This window comes from Ochotona curzoniae, unplaced genomic scaffold (assembly GCF_017591425.1).
Source record: "Ochotona curzoniae isolate NIBS_2020 unplaced genomic scaffold, NIBS_Ocur_1.0 scaffold_1852, whole genome shotgun sequence".
Lineage (NCBI taxonomy): Eukaryota > Metazoa > Chordata > Mammalia > Lagomorpha > Ochotonidae > Ochotona > Ochotona curzoniae.
The window spans coordinates 13,962,205-13,986,467 of record NW_024467087.1 but is presented as its reverse complement, the minus strand read 5'-3'; the positions used below and the strand labels follow the sequence as shown (position 1 = coordinate 13,986,467).

The window sequence follows — 24,263 nt, the reverse complement described above, 5'->3', positions numbered from 1 at the left end:
TTAGTGTAAACTCAAAGTTGTCATCAACGTACAATACACCAATGGGACTTATCCAAAAATCATGATTTTCTTCAATAATTCAGATAAAGAAAATAAGGTATTTTACCAGTGCCACTCGAGAAGCCCTTGGCTCTTACCAGAGTGCCTGGTTTCAGTCATGGCTACTCTGGGCTTCTGATCTAGCTTCCTACTAATGCACCTGTATCTGATGTTGGTATAGGTACTTCGATTCCCGTCTCCAACATTCACTCTGTGTGTATGTGTGTCTACTTCCATCTCTGTCACTTTGCCTTTCAAAAAAATGAATTTTTAAAAGCAATAAATGCAAATCTATGTAAATTGCAACCACTGACTGACACAGAGGAAGTACCATCGAAATAGCTGTTGCAATTAACTCATTCCTTTATTTCCATTAATTCAAGGTTGGCTTTGGTATCTGCTTTCAAAAAGGACCAGGAAAGAACTTCTTTATACCTCTTATACTATGTTCAAAACCTAAGCAGACAGTTGAAACAGGAGTATTCAGTTATGTATGCTGACTTTTAATACCTTACCCCCCCAAAAAAAACCAACTAGGAAATATATTCAATAACCCAGCATTTTACAACCCAGACACAATTTCTTCTGCCATTGTTCATACAAATGACCTTTCCATACAGCAATAACCCTTTATGCTTGAAGAACCTGGGAAAAATGAGAAAATATGTCTTTTGAAAACATATTTCATGAACTAAATCTATCCTTCACAACCTAGTACGCATATTTTTCTATATTTGCATAGTGGGAATCTGTATATTGTCAGATGCAACAGCAACATTAAATTTAAGAGCTGCTTTAGTTCAGTTTCTTGCAACACCTAAGACAAATCCAAACACATAGTAAAATGCAGTGTACAAAACATTTAAACTATAATCTATTTGTGTCTGCTTTCATGCCCTTATACTGTAAATGTCTACCACTATTTTCACAATTTATATAAAAGCATGATTTATCTATGTTAATTTCAAGTTGGCATTTAGCCATTACAGTGCTTTACCTTCACATATGGTCACCTAAGGGGATGTGTGAAGTTTCATAAGAGGTCAATATCACAGCAAGAATGGAATAACCAGAAGAGTATGAATGATTGTGAAAAACTGGAGAAATCACCAAAGTTGCTGTGCATTTTCACAGGAGGCAAATACCTTGGCTTTGCCAGTAATCTGTACTTCAGATTGTAATAAATTGTTCCTGTTTTTCTTTCCATTGTAGAAGACACTAACTTGGCTTCAGGAAAGCAGGCATGCATGTCATCTCCCACCTCATTTTCTTTTGAGTGTAGGAGGGAAATGTAATACATTGCGTTCTGGCGCACAATAATCTATTTTACAGTTGCATGCAAGAAAACCATCCTAGGAAACCTGGCAATGTATCATTTCATTCTCTTCACATAATTTCTGTTCTTTATGGTGTTTCTGTCTTTACTGTCATTACTGTGCATTCAAAGGATAACCTGGCTATGCAGCAATACAGCAGATACTTACTGCTAGTCTTCTAGCCATGAGTTTAGCCATCCTGACTTTGAAGGAAACAGAACTCTTGCAGAGATGAGGCCACTAGGCACAGGTAGCATTTGACTGACCCAAAATATGGGCCAGAAATTCAAGAAGTGGTTTTCAAAATGGGAAGTAAAGGGCTCCAATTTCGTTTCTGTTTTTAAATGTCCTTCATTGATGCCTTTCATGAGGGTATAAGGACTTCTTTTTTTTTTTTTTTTTGCTAACATTCTTAAACCCATATTTGCCATCTGGCCTCTTGCTATTTTCAACTCTTTTCTGGACACGTCCACTTAGATATGACACAGGCAAGCTAAATGCACCCAAACGGAAGTCTTTATCTGTTCTTTAATCCTGGTTCTCTTTCTAGAATCCCCAGTTCAGTTCCAGCCTTCAACATTCACCTAGTCCCCTAAGTTGCATGACTCTGGCATTTTAAGCCTCTGCCCCTATTCCTGCCCACATCCAATCGATTGAATACTGTCGATCGCAACTCCAAATTGTTTCTGGAATCTATCTCCTTCTCTTCATTCACAGGACCATTAATTTAGCCCAGTCCCTCCCCGGTACTTTTCAAACGGCCTCCTAATGGCCTCTTAATAGGTCCCTCTGCTGCGAATGCTCTCCCATATTCAATGTATCCTTTATGTGCTAAGCAGAGTTTTCTTTAGGAAGAAAAAAAAAAAACTCTGGATCAAATTCCTCTCTTTCATAAAAGCTGCTAGGACTCCTAGGAGCCTATGGGATCAAGATGGAACTCTTCTGAATGGCAGAAAAGGCTCCCAGGCTGCCTTGCCTTTATCCCCATAGCCTTGTGGCTGGGATGCCTCAGGAACTGTTTCTGCTTGTTTGAAACCAGACTACCAGCTAGTCCTCCGACAAAGCTCGTCCTTTCTCTGACTCACAGTATATATCATAATCACCTAGGGAGGCTTGTATAAAATGACATACATGCCTCCTTTCTGCATCTCAGACCGACAAATTCAGAGTCTGTGTGAGTGGGAGGGCACACTTTATATTTTCACCAGGTCATCAAGGTGTGGATCGTATGTGCTCGATTCAGGCACTTGTTCACGCCATCTCCTTCTGCCCGGAGGCCCCTCTCTTTTCTAGCTCCTCACTATTACTACCATCACCCCCGCCAATACTCTTCCTGGCTCCTACTCATTTTATAAGTCTTAGCTCAAGCATCACCTCTTCTGTGAGGCCTTCCAGGATCTACACATGTAAGTAAATTGCTTTCATGTGCTTGTTGCTCTACTGTTTTTTTTTTTAATTTTTATTTATTTTTACTGGAAAGTAAGATATACAGAGAGGAGAGAAAGAAAGAAAGATCATTGGTCCACTGATTCACTCCCCAAGTGGCCACAATGGCTGGAGCTGAGCCAGTCCGAAGGCAGGGGCTTTTTCCAGGTCTCCCAAGCAGGTGCAGGGTCCCAAAGCTTTGGGCCGTCCTCGACTGCTTTCCCGGGCCACAGGCAGGGAGCTGGATGGGAAGTGGGGCTACTGGGACACGAACTGGTGCCCACATGGGATCCCGGTGCTTGCAAGGTGAGGACTTTAGCCATTAGGCTACTGTGCTGGGCCCCCTGTTCTACTGTTTTTGACAGCTGCCTACTATAGACATCTAAGACTTTGCATGTAGCTTGCGGTCTGGGGCATTCTGCTGTGAGAAAGCAAGCTCCTTGCATTTCTTTGCACTCTTAGTCACCATGTTCAAGACAGATATGCGAAAGGAAAGAGGGCAAGAGAAAAGAAGGAGGGGGGGAAAGCAGTCAATGGGACTTAAAATGGATATGGGGCTAGATCGAAGGTACAAAAAGATGTTTTATGCTCTGTTTCCCAGCAAAGAATGCTGCTGTGGTCTGAAGTTGGAGCTTTGTGGTGGGCCTCGTCCTATGACATGCCAGATGTGAACTAACCTAAAAATATTGATGTGGCCTAAAGGGAAAAACCCTCTAGGATGGAGCTTTGCTTGTTTAGGGTGGTGACTTTTTACTCCACCGAAACTTCTGGTAGTCCCTGATAACAGCCCACAAGTGGCATCTGTTCTTCCCTTACCATGTTCATGTTTTCTTGGGTATACCAGTAGCAAGACCATGGAAATGCTGCCCACAGAGTGCCAGGAGCTCAGGCAGGCAAATTGAAGGGTGTGACTTACACAACTGCCTTTCTTAGAGGTCCTGGCAACAAGTTCCTTTTCCTCAGTATGAGCCGATGGCATAGTCACTTCCTATTTGGTGTCAACTGCCAGGTTTTTTTTTTTTCCTGTTTTTAACTGCCACCTTTGAGTACAACTATTTTCTTGAGACGCCTACAAATTCAAGAACAGTGGTCAATTGAACACATTTTTAAAAAGTCCACTTGGAGGGCAAAAATAGCACCCGGCTGGGGTGTTTAGCATCAGTTCGCGTGAACACATGAAAGGCTCTCCTGTGGCTAGAAAACTTCACCCTGGAAAGCAAACAAAGAAGCTACCTGACCTCCTTATACAAAGAGCTCAGTCTCTCAAAGAATCTCTCCCAAAGACCTCCCCAGTCCCGCCACGGTATGTACCCGTGTGGCCAGACAAAGCCTGCATTATGGCGTGGCTGGAGTAGCAAGCAGTGGAGGAGACTGTGAGTGAGCTTGTGACTGGGGCTGATGGCCTTCCGGCTGGGGCCCAGGCAGCCACAACCCTCTTCTGCCACCGCCAGCTGATTCTGCGAGAGCTTTGACGAGTAGTGAAATCGGAACTGGACTCCTTCTATAGGTGAATCAGAGTTTTCCAGCCATCTTTACGTCTCAGTTTTATAGCCCATGGCCAAGCGCAAGAAGCTCAATTATTTCCTCCCTGAATGTGAACATTTCAAACCGAGAGAGCTTCTGCACAGGAAACCACTCAAGCAGCATCTGCTCCCACCCACCTCAGCAGTGTCAGGAAGTCAAGTCAGCGAGAGAACTGAGCTGGGCTGAGTCTCAGTCTAGCTTCTGCTACAGATGATGCCACACAGAGGATTATGTAAGCCCTCAAAGGTGCAAGATTATTCGGGAGAGTTCGGCAACTACACAGGCTTAATGTTTCTTGATGAAAAAATGACTCAAGTAGCTTTTTCCTTGGGATGCTTTGTTGGAACAACGGTGAGGATACAACATCTGTAGCAACCATTTTATCATGATTTCCTATTCGATACTCACACAGCATTGGGAGGTGACTTTGAGGTATTACACATGCTGCTATTAAAAAGAGCAAAGCGGCGGGGGGGGGGGGGGGGGTCCTGCATGATAGCATACCAGCTAAAGTCCTCAACTTGCCTGTGCTGGGATCCCATATGGGCACCGGTTCTAATCCTGGCAGCCCCACTTCCCATCCAGCTCCCTGCTTGTGGCCTGGGAAAGCAGTCAAGGATGGCCCAAAGCCTTGGGACCCTGCACCTGTGTGGGAGACCTGGAAGAGACTTCTGGCTCTTGGCTCTTGGCTCCTGGCTTTGGATTGGTTCAGCCACTGCAGCCACTTGGGGAATGAATCAGTGGACAGAAGATCTTCCTCTCTGTCTCTCCTCTCTGTATATCTGACTTTGCAATAAAAATAAAGAAATCTTTAAAAAAAATGAGCAAAGGGGACCCTTGAATGATTTCATTCCAAATATCAGTACAGAGCTTTGGAACCTCAATCACATATTCCTCTGTTGGGTGGCAAGTTTCTAGAATCTACCCAGATGAATTTCTTCAATCTGCAAATATTCAGCTAATTGAAAAAACTTCAGGTAGTGACATCAGTTTGCCATTATCCTCTACAGAACATTGTGTATTGTAGCAAAATCATTAGGCTCAACATGTGGAAGTCCAACACGCAAAACCCAATCTGTACATTTTGTAAACTGAAGGAAGAGTTCGCATAGTTTGATGAACTAACTTCTTGGAAGGTTCCTACAGAAAACCTGCGACACGAGAACAGGCCCCATGATGAAATACTTTTTAAACAAATCATCTTTCTTAGAGTTATTTTCTGTTAATAATATTTGTCATTAGCTTCCATCTCTACTCTGGGAGACAGATGTACAATGGTTAGTATAAAAGTAACAAAGGAATGCTGCTTTGTTTCCACTAGCTATTTGATGTGGTCCAATATTCATTTATTCATTTTTTCTCTCTCTATCCAACCTGCTTTGGGCACCCAAACTCCACATTGATCTGAAACCCTCAGAGAACAGTGACTCCCAAGTCTATTTCTTGGTAACTAGTCCCCCGATTCAACTAGCATGTTACACACCTTGGCAACCACGGTCATTTGGGGCTGGTGGGAATTGGCCTGTGCTTTGGAGAACAGTTAGCAGCATCTTTGACCTTTGTCTGCTCGATGACGGTATCAGACCTCTTCACCACTTGTGACAGTCAAAAATGATCACCAGCAGACAAAACTGGCCACGGTTGCGTATGTACCACAGCCTTAAGCCATTGATACCTTTGTTATTGTTTTTCTAGGGCAAGTGTTGTGATGCAGTGAAAGAAGCTGGTATTTGTCACACCAGAATCACTTCAAGTCCTGGTTGTTTTTATTTAGCTTTTGGTTTAGTTCCATGCTAAGAGACTGTGAGAGGAGCAGAGAATGGTGCAAGTGCCTTGGGCCCCTACATCCACTGGGGAGACCTGGAGGCTTTGGCCTGGCCCAGCCTTGCTCATTGTGGCCATTTGGGGAGTGAGCCAGAACACAGAATATCTCTCTTTCTCTCTCACTCTGCCTTTTGACTAACCAACCAAATCAATCTTTTAAATGAAGTTTTCCAGACCATTTTTATCTGCCTGCACATTTTGGTTATGATCAGTCCATTCAGTAAATATTTATAAGCATAGATAAGTTAAATATTTTACCTTTAGGAGATGCTGAATTCAAATGATGAACCTTTGGGGCTGTGGTTCGAGGACACCATTTCACTAAGCTTATTTCGCTGAGCTTTATTCACTGTTTATTTCATGTATGTATAAGCTTACCTAACACACATGTTTATTAAGTTTTCATGGGCACTCAGGTCACACAAACCAAACAGGTACAAAACGCTATGAAGCACCCAATGGGGCTATCTAAAAGCAAAAGGACTGGTGCTCAAGCACTTATTTCTATCAAGCAATGTGACTATATTATAATACATTATTAGGCTCTGGAGATTTGAAGTTAAATATTCAGGAGCTTTTTTGTGTAGGGGGATGGGAGCACATCACAAGATACTGGAAGTTCTCATCATATTGCTTAGTTAATCATTTGAAAAGTAAAGCTGCTCAAGAAGGGGGCAGGGGAATGAGTTCCTGGTACTCACGATGGAGTTTTCTTTTTTTCATATGCTGACACTTTCACAAGATTTCATGTAGGGCCTGGCAAAGTAGCCTAGTGGCTAATTCCTTACCTTGCATGTGCTGTGATTCCACATCAGCACTGGTTCCAGTCCTGGCTGCTCCACTTCCCATCCAGCTCCCTGCCTGTGGCTTGGGAAAGCAGTCGAGGATGGCCCAAAGCTGTACCCAGGTGGGAGATCTGCAAGAGGCTCCTGGCTCCTGATCAGCTCAGCTCCTTCTCTCTATAAATCTGTCTTTCCAATAAAAACAAAAGATTTTATATATATACTCACACACAATGGAAAAAAGCACAAATAAACCAAGGCAGCTCATGTAACTCAGGTGGTCTCTATAGCAATAACAACAGATGGTTTATTTAGTAGTGGTAGACACAAGTGAATTTCAAAAGTTTACTGAGCTCTCAAAAGCAGCATGTGTCAGGGGTCCAGTTTCCCAAAGTCTCCTTTTAGTCTCCTACAGCATTATATAAGTCCCATCCAGAATGGTAAGGAGGAGAGTCACTTCTCTGATACACTTAAATTTACATGAGCTGCTCCTAGGCAGTTCTAAGATGAAGATAGTTGGAAAGAACTTAGGAGAAAAAAAAAGACAATGAAAGATATAATACATAATAAAGTAAACAACATAGAGGTTTAGCAAGAGTAGTACTCGAGAGTTTAAACAGTATACCTATTACACACCTACTTAGTGAAAAGTTCTGGGGAAACACACTCATTCATTCAACAAATGAGGGGTCTACTCTGGGCCATGTTCTGGACTTGGAGGAAATGTACCAGGAAAAAAAAAAAAAAAAAGACATGTCCCCCAGAGAACTGTCATTGAATCTGAATTATTCTCCTATAAGAGAAGCTGTGTCTTTGGCCTTGAGGACCTAGATCATCTTGATAAGCAGACAACACAAAGGAAATATATGAAATCATGAGGAGAAAGAAGCACAGTGCCAGTGCTGCTCCCTTCGCGAGCACTACGGGGAGACAGCAGCACTGGACACGGACTCACCGTGGAGCTGGACTCAGACCCTGGCTGCTTCCACGGCCGTGTCTGCTCCACCAGGAAGCTCTTCGCAATACAGAATCTTGGGCTCACTCCCGACCACTACCAACACCTGCAGGGTAAGATGAAGCCTAAGACACGTCCATGGCACTGTTACGTGGGAGCTGGGCTGGTGGAACACAGAAAATAGACCGAGGCCTACCATCTAACTGCAAATAGAGCCTGGTCTTGAACTAGGAGTCAGAACAGTGTAATTATATCCTTTGTCATGGTTTAAAACAAACAGAAACTGGGTCTGGCACTGTGGTGCAGTAGACTAAGCCTTTGCCTGCAGTACCGACATCCCATTTGGGAGCCAGTTTGTGACCCAGTTGCTCCACTTCCAAGCCAGCTCCCTGCTTCTGGCCTGGAAAAGCAATGGAGGAGAGCCCAAGTCCTTGGGCTCCTGCATCCACATGGGAGCTCTGGAAGCTTCTGTCTCCAGACTAGCCTAGCTCCAGCTATTACAGCCATTTGGGGAGTGAGCGAGCAGATGGATGGAAGCCTTCTCTCACCTTTTCTCTCAGTAACTCTGCCTTTTGAACAAAAAGAAAATAAATGTCTAAAAACAGAAACCATATAAGCAGTAGTAAGCCGATCATTAGTTGCAGGAGCCCGGGTTTTCCACTCTCAGCTCTACCAGGCAGTAACCGTGTGCTATTTGCTTCAAATGATTTTACCCGGCAGAGCCTTTCCCTTCAATTGCAAACTGGTATGTGTTGGGAGGAAGGCGAGGGTAGAAGACCCTTGGGGAGATTCAACAAAGTAGTAATCCCTGGCACAAGGAAAACGACATCCACGAACTACCACTACTAATGTTGATATTCCTATATTGTTCTCTGAAAAAGATTAAAAATGGAGAAATACTTGTCATATGTCTCCCAGAACCCCCGATTAGGTGGCAAGTGCAGGGGGGGTTGGGTGTGGGTATCAACAATGATTGCCTGTACAGACTCCTTACAGACTGCAAGGTTTTTGCAACTGGTACTTGGCTACTGCATTCTTAAAATGTAATTAACCTCCCGTGCCCTCCCAAAGGTGTTTTCACAATGAGACTCTTGCGACTGAGATGACTATGGGATACTGTTGTTAGCTGCATTAGGATACTTTCAAAAGAGCCTTTCTCGCCCCCCCCCCCACACACACACCCTGGAGTGCCACAGAACACGGGGCGGAGGCAGGGAGTGGCCGAGACCAAGGCCATGTGTGCCGAATTCAATAAAACAGTCCTGCTAATGATCCAATCTCATTTCCCTCGCCTCTATTATCCTCATTAATTTGTCTGCCGATACGCCATCTGTTTTCCCATTTCTCCTCCCTTTCACGTGCAGAACTTGGGGTAGGGACCGGGCGCAGGAGGGGGGTGGGTTCGGGGAGGAAGCCCCAGTCTGGCACACATCCAACTGGTAGCCCTAGAACCAAGGGGGAAACCTCCGGCTGAAGTTACCTGAAGTATGTCTGGGGACAGGGAACCTGGAAAGCAGGCGTGTGGCTACGGATCCACCCAGGGCTGCGGCCTACGGCTGAGGAGACGTGTAGGCGGGAAAGCGCTAGCGACCGCCGAGCCGGGGGCTCCGCGTGGCCCCACCTTCCAGCAGGTCGGCGAGCCCGGAAAGAGTTTCAACATTCTACAAGTTTCAACTCCAGACGTCTCCGACGCTGCCTGGGTCCCAGCCTCGCATGCCTGCCTGCAACGTGGCCGCGAACGGGACGCCCTCGTCCCGCTGGGCTCTCCCAAACTCTTTGGCTCTCACTCCAGACTGAGCCGTGTTTCCGGTGTCCCCGTCCCTGGGTTCTCCCCGCCGCGTGCCGGGAGAGGCTCCCCGTTCTCGGGCTCCCGCAGCCCCGGGCAAGCCCCTTTGCTGCCAGGAGCCTTAGCTCCGCTGACACCGCCCGGCGGCTGGGCGGGGGCAGGGCCAACGGCGGGCCCGCCCCCAAGCGCCTCCCGGGCCGGGCGAGCAGGCGGGTGGCTGGGGCGCCTCCACCTCCTCTTCCTAAAGCGGCGAGGCGCAGACGAGCGGCATCACTCGAGCCCAGGTCCCAGCCGCCGCTCGACGCAGCGCCCCGCGTTCAGGAAAAGGAGCAGCAGCGGAGGCGGTGGCGAGAGCAGCGGGCAGGCGCCAGAAAGGTAGACTGAGTCCCCGGGAGCTGCGCTGCCGACCTTCCACCTCCCAGCCCCGGGCTCCGCGCCAGCAGCCTGGGAACCCCACTTTTTGTGTGTCCTTCCAGGCCCCGGTTGAAAAGCCTGCGAGGGCCGCCGAACTACTCCCGGAGGAGGAGCCAGTCGGAGCCCCAGACGCAAACGCCAGCGCAGGAGCCGTGCGGAGCAGCAGTCGTCTTCATGGCCCACTCACCGGTGGCCGTCCAAGTGCCCGGGATGCAGGTGAGGAAACCAGGCCTCCCCTCCGTCCCCCACGTGACTGTCTGGGAACCCCGGGCGTGTTCGTGCTCGGTCCCGGGGACGAGGGGCGGCCCCAGGGCTCCAGGGAAGGCTGGGCCAGACGCCCTGGCCAGGTGACCCCCGAGTAGGGCTCGAGGTGTTTCTTGGCGTCTAGGCTAGGTGGTGCTCTGCGCTGAGAAGGCGAGGAGGGACGGGGCGCGCAACTCGGTGGGAATTGCTTGTTGAGGGGGTGATGAAAATAGGCCAGAGACACCTGCGCCTATGGGGATTCTGAGTGGGCGATCTTAACCTGGGAGAGCCCTGGTTTGTGGGACAAAATACAAGTCGCCCTCTCTCCGTTGTCGCTACCTCCCTCCCACCCCCCTCCTTGGACAGGCGGACACTCACACACACACAAGTTGGGGTGGGGTAAGACCAGGGGCGGCGCTGGCTTTGAATTCAGCTCTTCCTGTGTGTAAATGCGAAGACCCAGGGTGGCTTTTTTTTTTTCTTTCGGTGCAGATGTTTAAGGGCAAAATCATACCTAGGTGCCCAAGCTGGCCCAGCCCCCAAAGGTGCTGTGAGAAATGCAGGGCTCCTGTTCAGAGTGAGGTGATGGCCTCCCAGCCTCTTCTTCCTCCCTTTAATGTGGCAAAGGAAACTTTCTGTACTGTGCTAAGGCAGGGCACCCAAGTTCTTACGTGGGCAGTCTACCCAGCCTCCTCCACACACCCCCTATTGTGTATATATATATTTTTTTTTGAAAGAAAGAAAAAGTTATGTAAAAAGACTTTTTAAACCATCGCCTTTTTAAGTTGCTGCATTTCAGACTGTTCTGCCAACTCCCGATCAACTACCTTAAGGCACTCGCGTGCCCATCTCCGCTAGATAGCCCAAACAACTCATTTATGTATAGGTCAGATGCTAAAAACACGAAAGCCTCAGACCCTCGTGGTCTGCTAAAAACGTAAGAGTAAACTTTTTCAAGTTCAGGAAAGCTGTGGAGAGTGACAAATAGTGTGTGTTTCTAGTCGAAATCAAAAGCTTTTTGCATTGGGACCTTTGCTTCTTGGTACATGAAACTTATCTTTTTATTTTTTAATAAGTAGCATCTCATTTGATGCAGTTAGTGGTTTTTAAAATCCTTTTCCAAGAAAGGACTTTCGGTAGGACACTTATCTAGCCTAGGTCTCCTGGTGTGTTGAAGAACCAGGTCTTTCAGCTGTGTTTAGAGCCCTTTATGGAGTCCCAGGAAGTTGGCGCATGTTTAATAAGGGGGAGGGGATGTGGCTAGAGAAATGTAACACAGAAAATAGTAGGGTTTTTTTTTTTTAAGGTTAATCTATTCCAGTTTTTGCGAAGTGCCTCAAAGTTGTTTCTGCCCTGGCCTCCTTGCCCCTCCTTCCCCTCCTCTCTCTTCCCCCATCAGTGGCTTACATCCCATTCATTCGCCTCTGTCTTTGCTTGCGTTTAGAAAATAGCAGTTTGCAGTCTGTTTGGATTTGCAAAGCGGGAACTTTCTCCACCGCTCTCTCCCTTCTGTTGTATTGAGGGTCTCAACTGTGTCGCTGTGAAGTTTGCCGCGCAGGGTCTCCATGCTTCAGTCTTCATTGTGTTTGCACGCCTGCGTGCGTGCGTGCGTGCGTCAGCACAATACCACCGGCTCATCAAGATTGTGATGGTGGGGGAACAGTGTACTGGGGAGAAAATGGTTTCTGATCTTGACTGAGTTTGTATGGATTTTATTTGATGTATGTGTATTCTGGTCTGTTTGATTTCTGTAGTTCAGGAGCTGCTTGCTACCCGGCATTTCTTACTACTCCCTACTTTTAAAAATGTTTAATTGTTTCAGCTGCCTGACTTTTGAATTTTTGAGTCACAAGGTAGGTTAAAATGTCAATCGTCTAGTATTACAGACTGTTCCTCTCAATCTATCTCCTCTAAATATTATGATCACTTTGTTCAACCTTGTTTTCGTTGCACAGTCATCTCCGTATTAGCAGAGAAGGGAATGCTTGTCATTCCGTCTTCGTGAACTTGCACATCCTTCATTTTTTACTTCCATTATCTTTCTTCAGTGCTTGGTACAACATGAAGGTTTTTGCAGTAGTTGAACTTGTACAATACCCTAAAAATAATTACATAGCAGGCAGTGTGATTTTTGAATCCAGGCTACTTTTCTGTACTTTCTGCAAAAATGTCACATGTGAGATGCACAAGTGTATTGTGTACTTGTAAAATTCTCAAGTTTTGTTGAAAAATTAGGAGGGCCTTTTAGAACAGTAAGAGAGCTTGAGTTAAGCATGTGTTCTTGGAATTAATGTATAGTATTTCCACAAGTTGCAGCGAAGTGGTTGACTGGCCTATAACTTCGAGAAGTTTATTTTTGAGAATTATGAAGAATGATGGAAAAATGATTTTTCCAGAAATAAAAACAAAATTCTTTCATCCACAATGTTTTTCTCTCTCTGAGGAGAGACTCGACGTAGAAGTCGGGCTACCTGTTCTATCACTTAAGACTTCCAGCATTACTGACTTTCAAACAAAGAAATTTCTGTTGCCACTACCTTAAAATAGAAAAGAAACTTGGAGTAAAGAAAGAAAACCCAGGATTTGATCCAGTTCAAACTCCTCCTCATGAATTGGTTATTCAACTTCATTTTGTTGATATTTCTTAATATTGTGGTAATGAACATTTTTGCCATAGTTACACCAGTGGGAAGGATATGAATATTTGGGTATTTAACCTGTGCTTAGTTCTTTAGTGCAAAACTAAAAGAATTTTCCAAATGGGAGGTGAACTCTTAGAAAATATTTAAAGTGCAGTTTTTTTTTTTTAAATAGTAAAGTGGCAAATCTGTTTCCACTGGAATATTTATTATTTGATGTTTTAGAACCTCTTTTTCCCTCAGAGTCTTCTGTTGTAAGTTGTATTTAAAGTATTTCTCCTTAGAACCTCCATTCGTAGTTACGAAGACAAATACTCTTGATAAATGTTTCATAAAGTTTAGCTGGGAGAATAAATTTAAATGTTGGATTAGAGTTGTAAAGATTATTATATGAATGCCTTTTGAAAAGTTTCCGCTGAAGAATTTCCAATTTAACCTTTGTATATCTTTAAATGAGGTTAAGGTGGTGCAACTTTAAAATGGTTTTTGAGATTTGAAGCGTAGATGTAGTTTAAGGATTAATGAAAACCTCATTGAACACTTTTATCTAAGAGGTGTAAAATATTGCCTGGCACTGGTGAACCATGTTCGGGGTCTTGGGAAGGATATTGAAGTACAACATGACATCACTCTAAATATTTTAAAATCTTCCTGAAGGATTAAAGCTGTGTATGAACTACAATGTAAAATCTGCACACTTACCTTGAGCATAATAAAGGTTTCTGATTGGAGGTACTAAAGGTGGCTAGAAGGTAGGCTGGCCACCAACTATTGTTAGACCCATATAGCGAAGGGGAGGGTGTAGTAGAGATGGATGGGGAAGGGCACATCTGCTCACAGATGTGCATGCGCGTGCAATCTGTGAGAGCAGGAAAAATCACCTGGGCTCTCTTACGGAACTCCTTGAGAAAAAATAGCAGTAACATTGGGAAATTGAATCAGGTCCAAACTGTGGTGTTCCTTGAATTCTATGGGAGGATTTTTGACTTTTGAAATGGCCTTTAACTTGTGATGGTTACTATTGAAGTAATATAGGGGAAAGGGGATGGAGAGGGTGGAAGGGGAAACCCCTGAGCCTAGGGAACTGTATCATGAAAAAGGAAAGTTTAAAAATAGCCATAGAACGTGTCCGACTTAGGGACACTCAAGGAGCAGTTAGAGAGCTAGTTCTCCAGCTTGGATGCAAAGAGAAACTGGAGCATGGACTGACTTAAGGCAGTTTGCTCCACAAGGGCTATTTCAATGGGACAATCAAGCTCTGTTGATGCCTTGCCTTGGCAGCTTGCATTCCATATGCATAGTACTGTGGTTAAAAAAAAGAGAGACTTCCAAAACTTAATAATTAGTTAACAGAAGGGGCAGTCTAAGCCTTTGTAGTGTTGTGTATGGCATATGAGAGAATTATTCTAGATCTGCCAGAAACTGGGCTGAAATGATGAAATGCCAAATCTGAGAAGGAGTTAATTCTTTGCATTCTAGACTTGTGGAGTTGGAGGTAACATTTGATGACCAAGTAAAACAGCTCAGCAGGTAGGTAAAGTTGTGGCTCTGAACTTGAGTCATTTACAAGACGTTTACTGAGCATGTACTATATACCAGGCACTTGACTCAAAAATGAAGGCTGGAGTCACCAGCAAAAGGGAGATTACTCATTTCTGAGAGCATATGTGGAGGGGAGGGAGCGCCCTGATGACACACTAAACAGATTGCAATAAAAGGAAGCATTGCCTTAAGATGTATGGGAGGATGCAAGCAAGCATGTCTGGAGATGGAGGGGGAGTTAACTGTGGGGATTCTTTATTTGCCTGTAACCAAGAATCCTTCACTGGACAAGGAATTCAATTTGGTACCAGAGTCCGGTATGAGGAGTTCTAACTCCCCTTTCCAACCTTTGGAAGGAACTGATTAGATTTGCAATTTGGGGTGAATATTTGTAGAAGGCATTGCGTTTGCTTTGTTAAAAGCAAAGCACTATCCTGGTTGTCGAGTGGCTGATAAGGGAGTGTGGAATAGGCTAATGACAAATGGCAGAAGATAAGCTGGAACAAAATGATCAGTGTCCACTTGTACCTCCTAGAGGTTGGGGGGGAGTACTAGAAGCTTTGAAGTTAGACTAGAGATTGTTGGGAGAGTAAATAGGAAGTGGAGATGACTTGAAGAATAGTGAGAAATGGGTCCATCTTGTACTTCCCTGGCTTGAGTCTTCAAAATGACATAATCTTGCTGGTACTTAAGAATCCCTGAACATTGTGATGTGCTGTGTGTGTGTGTGTGTGTGTGTGTGTGTGTGTGTGTGTGTTTTATTCTGCCTTTAAGACTGGCAAATGGTAAAAACTTCCCCTAGTTTGCCTCTATGAAAGGTTATTAGATGAATTAGCCATCTCCTGTGCAGCATAATTTGAGGTGCTTTATAAAAGTTGTCATGATGTACATATGGGAGGTTCATTCTGATTTTCAAAGTCTCCATCCTGCCTTCTTCATGAACCTATTCAGAATGTTCCAGGTTATAGAAATATATCCCATTTCTTGTCTATGAGCAGGGGACCTAGCACCATGGCTCGATGGCTAAATCCTCACCTTGCATGTGCGAGCATCCCATATGGGCTCTGGTTCATGTCCTGGCTGTTCCACTTCCCATCCAGCTTCCTGTTTGTGGCCTGGGAAAGCAGTTCAAGGACAGCCCAAAGCCTTGGGACCCTACACCTGCGTGGGAAACCCGGAATAGGCTCTGGGCTACTGGCTTCATATTTGCTCAGCTTCAGTCATTGCGGACACTTGGGGAGTACACTTTCTCTATCTTTTTCTGTCTGTAAATCTTCCTTTCCAGTAAAATAAATCTTAAAAAAAAATATGCTATGCAGGGTTATGCCTGATTAAGTACTTGGATGGGAGAAATGTACCCAGTTTCCAAGCATGTGTGTACCTACTGTCAGCAGCAGATCAAACTACTCATTAATTTGTATATACCTTGGATTTTTCTCTAATTATGTGTGTTATAGTTGTCTCCTAAGCTAGTTTGTAGATTGCTTGGAGGCAGGGAGCCGGCATCTTGTTTCTTTTTTTACCATTAGGTATGAATCATACTTAAAAGTGCTGCCTAATAAGTGTACTACAGCCTTGACATTCTCTAACTTCATTGCAATTCTGCCTTCCAAAACCACTGAGGGAAAGAAAGAGCCCCAGCGCTTGCCTAGGAACCAGTGCTGACTTTCCATACATTTGTGGCTTTGTGGTCAACAGCCTCCTCTCTGCCCCCTACTCTATCTCCTTGACCTTTTCCCTCTCTCCTAGTTGTAGTTTCTCTTGGCTGTTCAGTAACCTCTCTTACTGATTGGGATACCCCTACCTCTGCTCTTCTGCCTCTGTCCTACCCTTCTCTGTAAAACAAGCAAAAAAAGCTTTCATGTCCCAGAAGTCATATTAGGAAGACTCTGGGGATTCCATTGGTATGAAGGTGCTTTTCATTAATGGCTCAGTATGAGACCCCCCCCCCTAAATGTAACCCATTTTTGAGGGAATAATGCCATAAAGAAATGGGTATCTAGCTCAGCATGGTAGCCTAATGGCTAAAGTTCCCACTTTGCATGTGCCAGGATCCCAAATGGGTGCCGGTCCATGTCCTGGCTGCTCACTTCCCATTCAGCTCCCTACTTGTGGCCTGGGAAAGCAATAGAGGACGGCCCAAAGCTTTGGGAACCTGCACCCATGTGAAAGACCTGCAAGAAGCTCCTGGCTTCAGATCAGCTCAGCACTGGCCGTTGTGGCCACTTGGGGAGTGAACCAGCAGATGGAAGATCTTCCTCTCTGTCTCTTCTTTTCTCTGTAAATCTCCCTTTCCAATAAAAATAAATAAATCTTTTTTTTTTTTAAAAAAGAAATGGAAATCTAATAAGAGAATTTTAGGCATCTTGGTAAGAGTTTTTGACTGAATTCAGTCTTCTGAAAGAGTGATGAGCTTGCTAATTTCCCTTGCTGCTAGAAAAGGGAGTGAGAACAAAAATCAGTACTCTTATTAGGCATGATGCATTTCTTGTGACTAAGACTCAAAGGATTGCCGTCATCAGTACATATAAAATATGTCGCCTTGGAGATTGACGGCCTGGCTCTTAGACTTGCCCTGGGCTAGCCCTGGGCTGTTGTGGCCACTTATGGATTAAATCAGCAAATAGAAGATCCCCCTTGCTGCCTTTCTACCTACCCATCTGTGTGTGGGGGGTGAGGGGGCTCTTGGCCTTTCACAGAAGAAAATAAACAATTTCTCTTGAAGATTGCCATGAGGTAACTTGCTTTAAAAAGAACCAAAATGAAATACCCACAACTAAATTTTGAAATGTTTGTTTATTTATTTTTAATTTGTGAGGCAGAGGAGAGCAGCCCTATCCACCTGCTCCCTCCCCAGCTGCCCATAAGGCTAAAGCTGCGGACCAGCAGCCTAACCCAGCTCTCCCCTGTAGGTGGCAGAGACCCAATTCCTTGAACCATCACCACTGCTTTCAAGGGGCACAAAGTGGACATCAGAAGCCAGAGCTGGATGTGGAAACTGGGCACTCTGCTATGTGGGACATAGTCATCTTTTTCTTTTTTAGGATTTATTTTTATCAGACAGTCAGATATACAGAGAGGAGGAGAGACAGAGAGGAAGATCTTCCATCTGTTGATTTACAACCCAAGTGGCCACAACAGCTGGAGCTAAGCCAATCTGAAGCCAGGAGCCAGGAGCCTCTTTCGGGTCTCCCACAGGAGTGCAGGGTCCCAAAGCTTTGGGCCGTCCTCAGCTGCTTTCCCAGGTCACAAAGCAGGGAACTGGATGGGAAGCGGGGCTGCTGGGATTAGAACCGGCGTCTATATGGGATCCCGGCGTGTATGATACGAGGACTCTAGCTGCTAGGCTGTTGTGCTAGGCCGAGGACATAGTCATCTTAACTGGTAAGTTCGATGCCCTTCTTTTCTTGTACAACTAAACTATTCACCAAATCACTTGTTCATCTGTTATTGTAAAAAAAGGTGTTCATTTTTTATTTGAAAAATAAAGAGGGAGAGAGAGAGACATCTTTCACCCTCTGGTTCACTCCCAAAATGGCTGAAGCCAGGAACACCATCCTGGTCTCTCACATGGGTGGCAGGGGCCCAAGCACTTGGTTCATAATCCATTGCCCTTCCAAGAATGTTAACAGGGAGGTGAACTGGAAGTGGAGTAGTAAAGACTCGAACCAGCACTCTGGTATGCACTGTTGCAAGCCTCAGCTTCCCAACCATTCTGCCACACACCGGCTGCTGACTAAGGTATTATGTGGTGGGGACCACATCTTTGAATTAATGTTTGTTGAAGTCAAGTATTCGAGGCATAAACTAATCCCTCTCAAAAGTTCTGTGAAATAGGACCAGTGTAAGTAAATTCAAATTTGGATTAAAAAATAAAAAGGGTAGGCATTTGGTGCAGTATTTAAAACACTGCTTCCTTTATTGGAATGCTTAGATTTCAGTCCTGGCTCTTCTTCCCCTTCCTGCTTCCTGCTAATATGTACCCTGGGAACCAGCAGGTGACAGTTAAGCATTTGGGTCCCTGCAGCCCACACTGGGGATCCAAATGGAATTCCTGACTCTTGGCTTCAGCCTGCTGAAGTGCAGTTGCTGTTGGGATTTGGGTTATGAGTTCTCACTGTCTCTTTTCATTCAGTCTCTCTGTGTCTCCCCGCCTTTCTGTGTTTCCTCCCTCCTCTCTTCCCATAAATATTAAAACAAAAAAAAAAAACACATAAAGCAGGAGCTGGTGTTGTGACCTAGCTTGTAAAAGCACTGCCTGCAACACTGGCATTCCACATGGACACCAGTTCGAATTCCAGTTTCTCCACTTCTTACCCAGATCCCTATGAATGGCCTGGAAAAACAGCAGAGGATTGTGCATATGATTGGGCTCTTGCCACCCAAGTGGGAGACCCGGATGGAGTTCCTGGCTCTTGGCTTCAATCTGGCCCAGCACTGGCTCTTGTCACCATCTGGAAGAATGAACCAGTGAATAAAGATCTGTTTCTCTCTTTCTCCTTACACACACACACACACACACACACACACACACTTTGTCTCTCTCCATGACAGCCCTTTGAAATAAATGAAAATTTAAAAATTAATAAAAGTGTGAGCACATTGTTGACCACCCCCGCCTCCATGGACCTTGATTGTCCATCTCCAAACTTCCGATGACTTGGGCAAATCACTTGATGTGCATGTTCCAAGAAGCAGGAACACATGTATGGAGCAGAGGTCCTATTGTAAGATTACGGATTAGAGTGTTTCGCGCCTTGGAATATCAGATTGGCCATTTGTACGGCACAGTTTAGGATCATCTGGCCAAATTTGAACAAAATTGTAGTTTGTGTTTCTTGGGTTCCAGAGTACACAAAATTGTAGATGGTTTAGATGAGAGAGTTGAAAATAATTCTCTTTAAAAGTCTCCACTTTCCCTCTTGTTCTAGTAACTTCAAAAAATGTACTGCTGAGGAAATCTTAGTCATTGTGTTTTTGTATTTTTCTCATGAAAAAGACTTTGGATCTTTGTGATCCTTGAAACAGATACTGTGTATTGTTAGTGATACCTGTTTTTATCCCCCTCTCCCTCTTTTCACCTGTTGGGAGTGGGGAGCAGAAATCTGTAAAACCTATTAAGTTAAAATACAAAGGAATGAAAAAAGTTGAGTTAATATCGACCATCATTGGATTTTTTTTTTGGTTTGTTTATTACATCACAATAGGGTGTCTAGTCAAAGACTAACAGTTGCTTTGAATTATAGAAATGGCTTTCCACTATCAACTTAATGAAGTTTCACTAGATTTGAAATCCATATCACACTAGATGTGTTAAGGAAATTTCTAGGCATACTAGTGAATTATTCTACCAGGTTTCAGTTGTGCCTGGTAACACAATCCTGGGAGTAAATTTTTGGCAGCTGGAGGAAATACTTTACAAACATCTAAGAAGCGTCCAGATTTTTCTTTGAAAATGCATTTTATAAGTTGCTCTATTAGTGTGTTTTTTCAGGCTCCCACCCAGTCTTCCATTAGACGGCTTTGAGACATCACCTCTTTACAGTACATTATATTAAGGGTAGGCTTAACTGCCTGACCCAATATGGTATAAATAACCAAACAGTGGTGATGGGGAAGGCTGGGCAGCATAGATAATTAGCTAGGGTGAAAAGTTGTTATTAACGCAAGAAAATTTGAGGGGAGTTGGTTCAGTAGAAACCATTACTGCGTGCCTCTACATCATCAGTATCGCTGCCTGCTAGACCTGGGAGAGTTTCTAGACGCCCTGTTCTCAATTTCCTGCTGCCTGCCTTAACTTTCAGCAGAAGCACAAAAGAAACCAATCAGCAAAGCATACACACACGCTACTAAGTATGGTGATAGAAAATAGAACTTTGACCTCTCGTGGTTAAAGAGACTATGGTTGCTGTGTCTGGCAGCCCCAGGGAAAGAAGCATATTTCAAATGTATGCTTTTTAAATGTTACTGACCCTGTGGGAAAAACGGGTTAGCAAACTCATTAATTAGAGTCCAACTGGCTCCTTTTGTTTCATTCAGAAGCTTTGTTTGAAGTGAGCTCTGAGCTTTCCTCTGTGCTTATCAGTAAAGAGTAATATATTGGGCTTGCCCAGGTTGGTCACTGGTGACTTAAGTTTAATGTTTTTACACATTTCGTTTCATGAGACAACTCTCGGATTTAAGCTGGAAAATTATTAACAGCAAAGTTTGGAAGGCCTGCTTTGCATAGAACAAAGAGCTTAAGGTCTGTCTTTGAGGTATAAGAAGTATAGAGAGTCCCTGACCTAAAGAAGTTTATATTCACTGGTGTGGCCAGATTGACAGAAATCTAACTGTACAGAACAATAGGATGAATCACTAACAAGATGGAATCTGATATGGATTGCAACCCAAGGAGACTCAAACAGGAAATGAAGCTAGGCACATGCTTTAAAGAGTGGGGGATCATCAGAAGGCACAATAGGACACCTGTTACCTTTCTTCTGTAGCAGAAATTCAAGGTAGGTGCCTGTTGGCATGAGGGCCTGATTACAAAAGGCCTTGAATGCCAGACTGGGACGTTTGTTCTTTGCTCAACTCATAGTAAGGAGTTTTGCTCAGTCCACAGCAGGAGAGTTAAATGACGGGAGCAGTATTTGTTGATTGTTTGTCTTGGAAGATTGCATTATACCTACAACCCAGCGGGCATGATTGGAGATAGGGGAAAGCTGGAGGTTTTAGTTGATAAGGTTTTCTCTAGGACAGTTTATGGTCAAACTTGAGCATCCATGGAAATCACCTGGAGGGCTTGTGACCCTACAAACTGCTGGGCTCTGTTTCCAGAGTTTCTGATTTAGGAAGTCTAGGGGGAAGTCCATGTATCTTCATTGCTAATGAGTTCCTGCTTGATCTAGCGACCACTTTTAGCACAGCACAACTCAGGGAAGATCTTACTAGATCTTAGAGACTAATTCAATGTGGGAAACGGAGAAACATGACAAGGGACAAGAGAGTAAAAATTTGGGCTAAGTTTGGAAGAAAATAGGTCCATTTTTAGCGATGCTGAAATGCCGGTCACACATCCAAGCAGAAACAATTAGTAATGTGTTAGTTTGGCAAAAGAGCTGGAGCTTGGAGAGATCCAGGTGGAAACTGATAGGAGGTAAAATTGGGATAAGTGAAGAAAACTAATTTATTGTGATCTTTGAGAAGATAACTCAATGTTGGGTTCAATTCTGCAGCTTCCAGAATCTCGCTGTTGCCCATAGTTGCTGTTTTCCTTGATCCAAACAGGTTTGCAACTCTGACAGTGAATGCTCATTCTCATGATTCTGTATTGACCTGTGTGTGATCTGTGAGTGTTGTAAGTTCAGGTTTGATTTTTTTGTATTTCTTATCAGTTTCTTAAAAATATGTTTTTATTGGAAAGGGAGAGTTGCAGAGAGAAGGAGAGACAGACAGATCTTCTGTCCACTGGATCACTCCACAGTTGGCCACATTGGCCGGAGCTGAGCTGAGCTGATCCAAAGCCAGGAGCCAAGATTCTTATGGGTTTCCAACATGGGTACAGGGTCCCAAGGCTTTGGGCCGTCCTTGACTGCTTTCCCAGGCCACAAGCAGGGACCTGGATGGGAAGTGGAGCAGCCGGGAATCGAACTGGTGCCCATTTGGGGTCCTGGTGCATGCAAGGTGAGGACTTTAGCCACTAGGCTACCGTGCCAGGTCTGATTTTTTTCTATTTCTTAAACACTGTTATATCTGAATTAGTCCTGTAGATGATAGACAGTCAGAAAGTCTCTAAGAACCTTACTACCACACTCAGCATGGCTAGGTGTGTACCCAAGTAAGCAGTTTAGTAATTGTTATGAAATGCAAAAAACCAAATAAATTCTGCTTATGCATGCAGTTGTGGAAATGAAACTTGGCTAAAGTGAAGTGAAAAATCAGTATCTGAAATATCAGTAAATGGTGATACTTGTCCCAAAGGTAGAGATTTAATATTCATGTATATATATATATGCATATATTTATACACACACATACATATATATATATTATTTGAAAGGCAGAGTTGCAGGGAGTCATCTTCCATCTCCTGGTTCACTGCCCAGATGACCACAGTGACCCGATATGGGCCAATCCAAGCCTAGGAAATGAGAGCTGCTTCTGGGTCTTCCAGTTGGGTTTAGGGACCCAAGGACTTGAGCCATCCTCTGCTGTTTTCCCAGGCCATTAGCAGGGAACTAGATCAGAATAGAAGCAGCTAGGACTGAAAGTGGAGCCTATACAGAATGCCAGCTCCACAGGTCATGGCCTAACTTGGTATGGCATGGCACTGGCCATTAAAGGTAGAGATTTTTAAGACCTTTTGCGATATTGATACATCTCATCAATTTTTATTCCTCAAAATTCCTTTCCTTCCCCTTGTTGCCCTGCTCCACAAGCAAAAAAACTGGAATTCAGCTTTGAGTTGCTAGTATATAAAATACCAGTTCACAGCTCTAACATCGTGAAGCCAATTTAGATTAAATGTTTGAATTTCCAGAAGGGGAAGGAAGTTACTTCTGAATCGTTAAGGAAATATCAAACCACTTCCCAAATGACCTCTCTGCTGTCTAAGGGCACTCTTTGACCTACTAGTTGAGACTCCAGTTAAGAAATCCACATCTCATTTTGGCATAAGAGAATTCAATAGCCATTTCTGGTTCCTGACTTGAGCTTCAGGCTGTTGGAGGCCCTTGGAGGCAGCAGTGATAGCTGGAGTAATTAGGTTCGTGCCACACATGTCAGAGACCTGGGTAATGTTCCTGGATCCCAGCTTTGGCCCCAGCAGCAGACATCTGGGGAGTGAATCAGCAGTTAGGATCTTGCTCTCTGCCTCTCAAGTGAATAAATGAATGAATCAAAATAAAAACTATATACTCTGTACCTATGAATTTGTTATGGTACCTTTTAGGAACATTTACCATATAAGAAAGCTCAAACTCTAGTTCAAACAAAGGATTGGAAGTATAAAAAAGAGAATTGGGCCTATTTAATGAGTTTGCCAACACTAGACAATTTGAGCAAAGTTAGACTTAAGTTTTCATGAAATTTCTAATATGAATACCCAACCAAGAAAAATGAATCTATGCTTCCAAACCAAATGTTTGTCACCCATGAGATATTTAAAAGCAGTTATAGAAAAGTCCTCTTAAAATCATTTCAAGCCATGGTTATCAATATAAGAAATTCATAGAATTGTTAGATGACTTTTTCCAGGAAATTTAGTCTTTTGACTCATTTCTCATTCTGGATAGTTAAGATATTATTAGCAAAAATTATAGATGATGGAGGGATGAATGGTTCTCATTTATATCTGCATGCAATGTTGTTACACACGAAACATTCTGTGTTTTAATTTTTTTGTAAGGCTCAACATTGGCCTGTGGAGTTTTTAACCAGTGATACCAATTATAAAGATTTGAAATCATGTATGAGTATCCATGGCCTTGGCAAAAGTTCTTTACTATATGAGAGATATACATGATTTTAAACGTTTACTCCAAGGTGAAAATGTGATAAAAACTTAATAAGATTATCAGGATTTGACACATTGCGCTTTTACTGTGACACTACCCACACTTCAATCATGACCAGCTCTTTCTTCCTTTGATACTGAAACTCTTACTATTCTTGAAAAAACTGAACTCACAGCAGTCTGTTCCATACAGCATACAGATCATGGGAAATTACTTTTAATGAAATTCAATACTAGTGTTAAGCAGTTTTAGTGAATTAGAGTTGAATTGAACA

General features: G+C 43.9%; 1 protein-coding gene and 1 long non-coding RNA gene across 4 annotated transcripts in view; one reads left to right on the top strand and one right to left on the bottom strand.

Moving 5' to 3' along the window:
- Positions 1–7,056: 7,056 nt before the first annotated feature.
- On the bottom strand, positions 7,057–9,750 carry LOC121169264. 2 transcript variants are annotated; one of them, XR_005885835.1, is made up of 3 exons: positions 9,346–9,750; positions 7,866–7,971; positions 7,057–7,095 (listed from the first exon to the last, which is right to left on the bottom strand). It is a non-coding gene; the product is annotated as an uncharacterized LOC121169264 (long non-coding RNA). The 2 variants fall into 2 exon arrangements; XR_005885836.1 differs by having other exon boundaries at positions 7,060–7,099.
- A 164-nt stretch (positions 9,751–9,914) lies between these two features.
- STK26 (serine/threonine kinase 26) overlaps positions 9,915–24,263 on the top strand; it is a 55,498-nt gene continuing 41,149 nt past the window's right edge. For both annotated transcript variants that reach the window (XM_040999951.1, XM_040999952.1), the window contains exons 1-2: positions 9,915–10,026; positions 10,128–10,281. In XM_040999951.1, the coding sequence (XP_040855885.1) occupies positions 10,240–10,281 (42 nt within the window). In that variant the 5' untranslated portion in view covers positions 9,915–10,026; positions 10,128–10,239. The remainder of the gene's footprint in view (positions 10,027–10,127; positions 10,282–24,263) is intronic.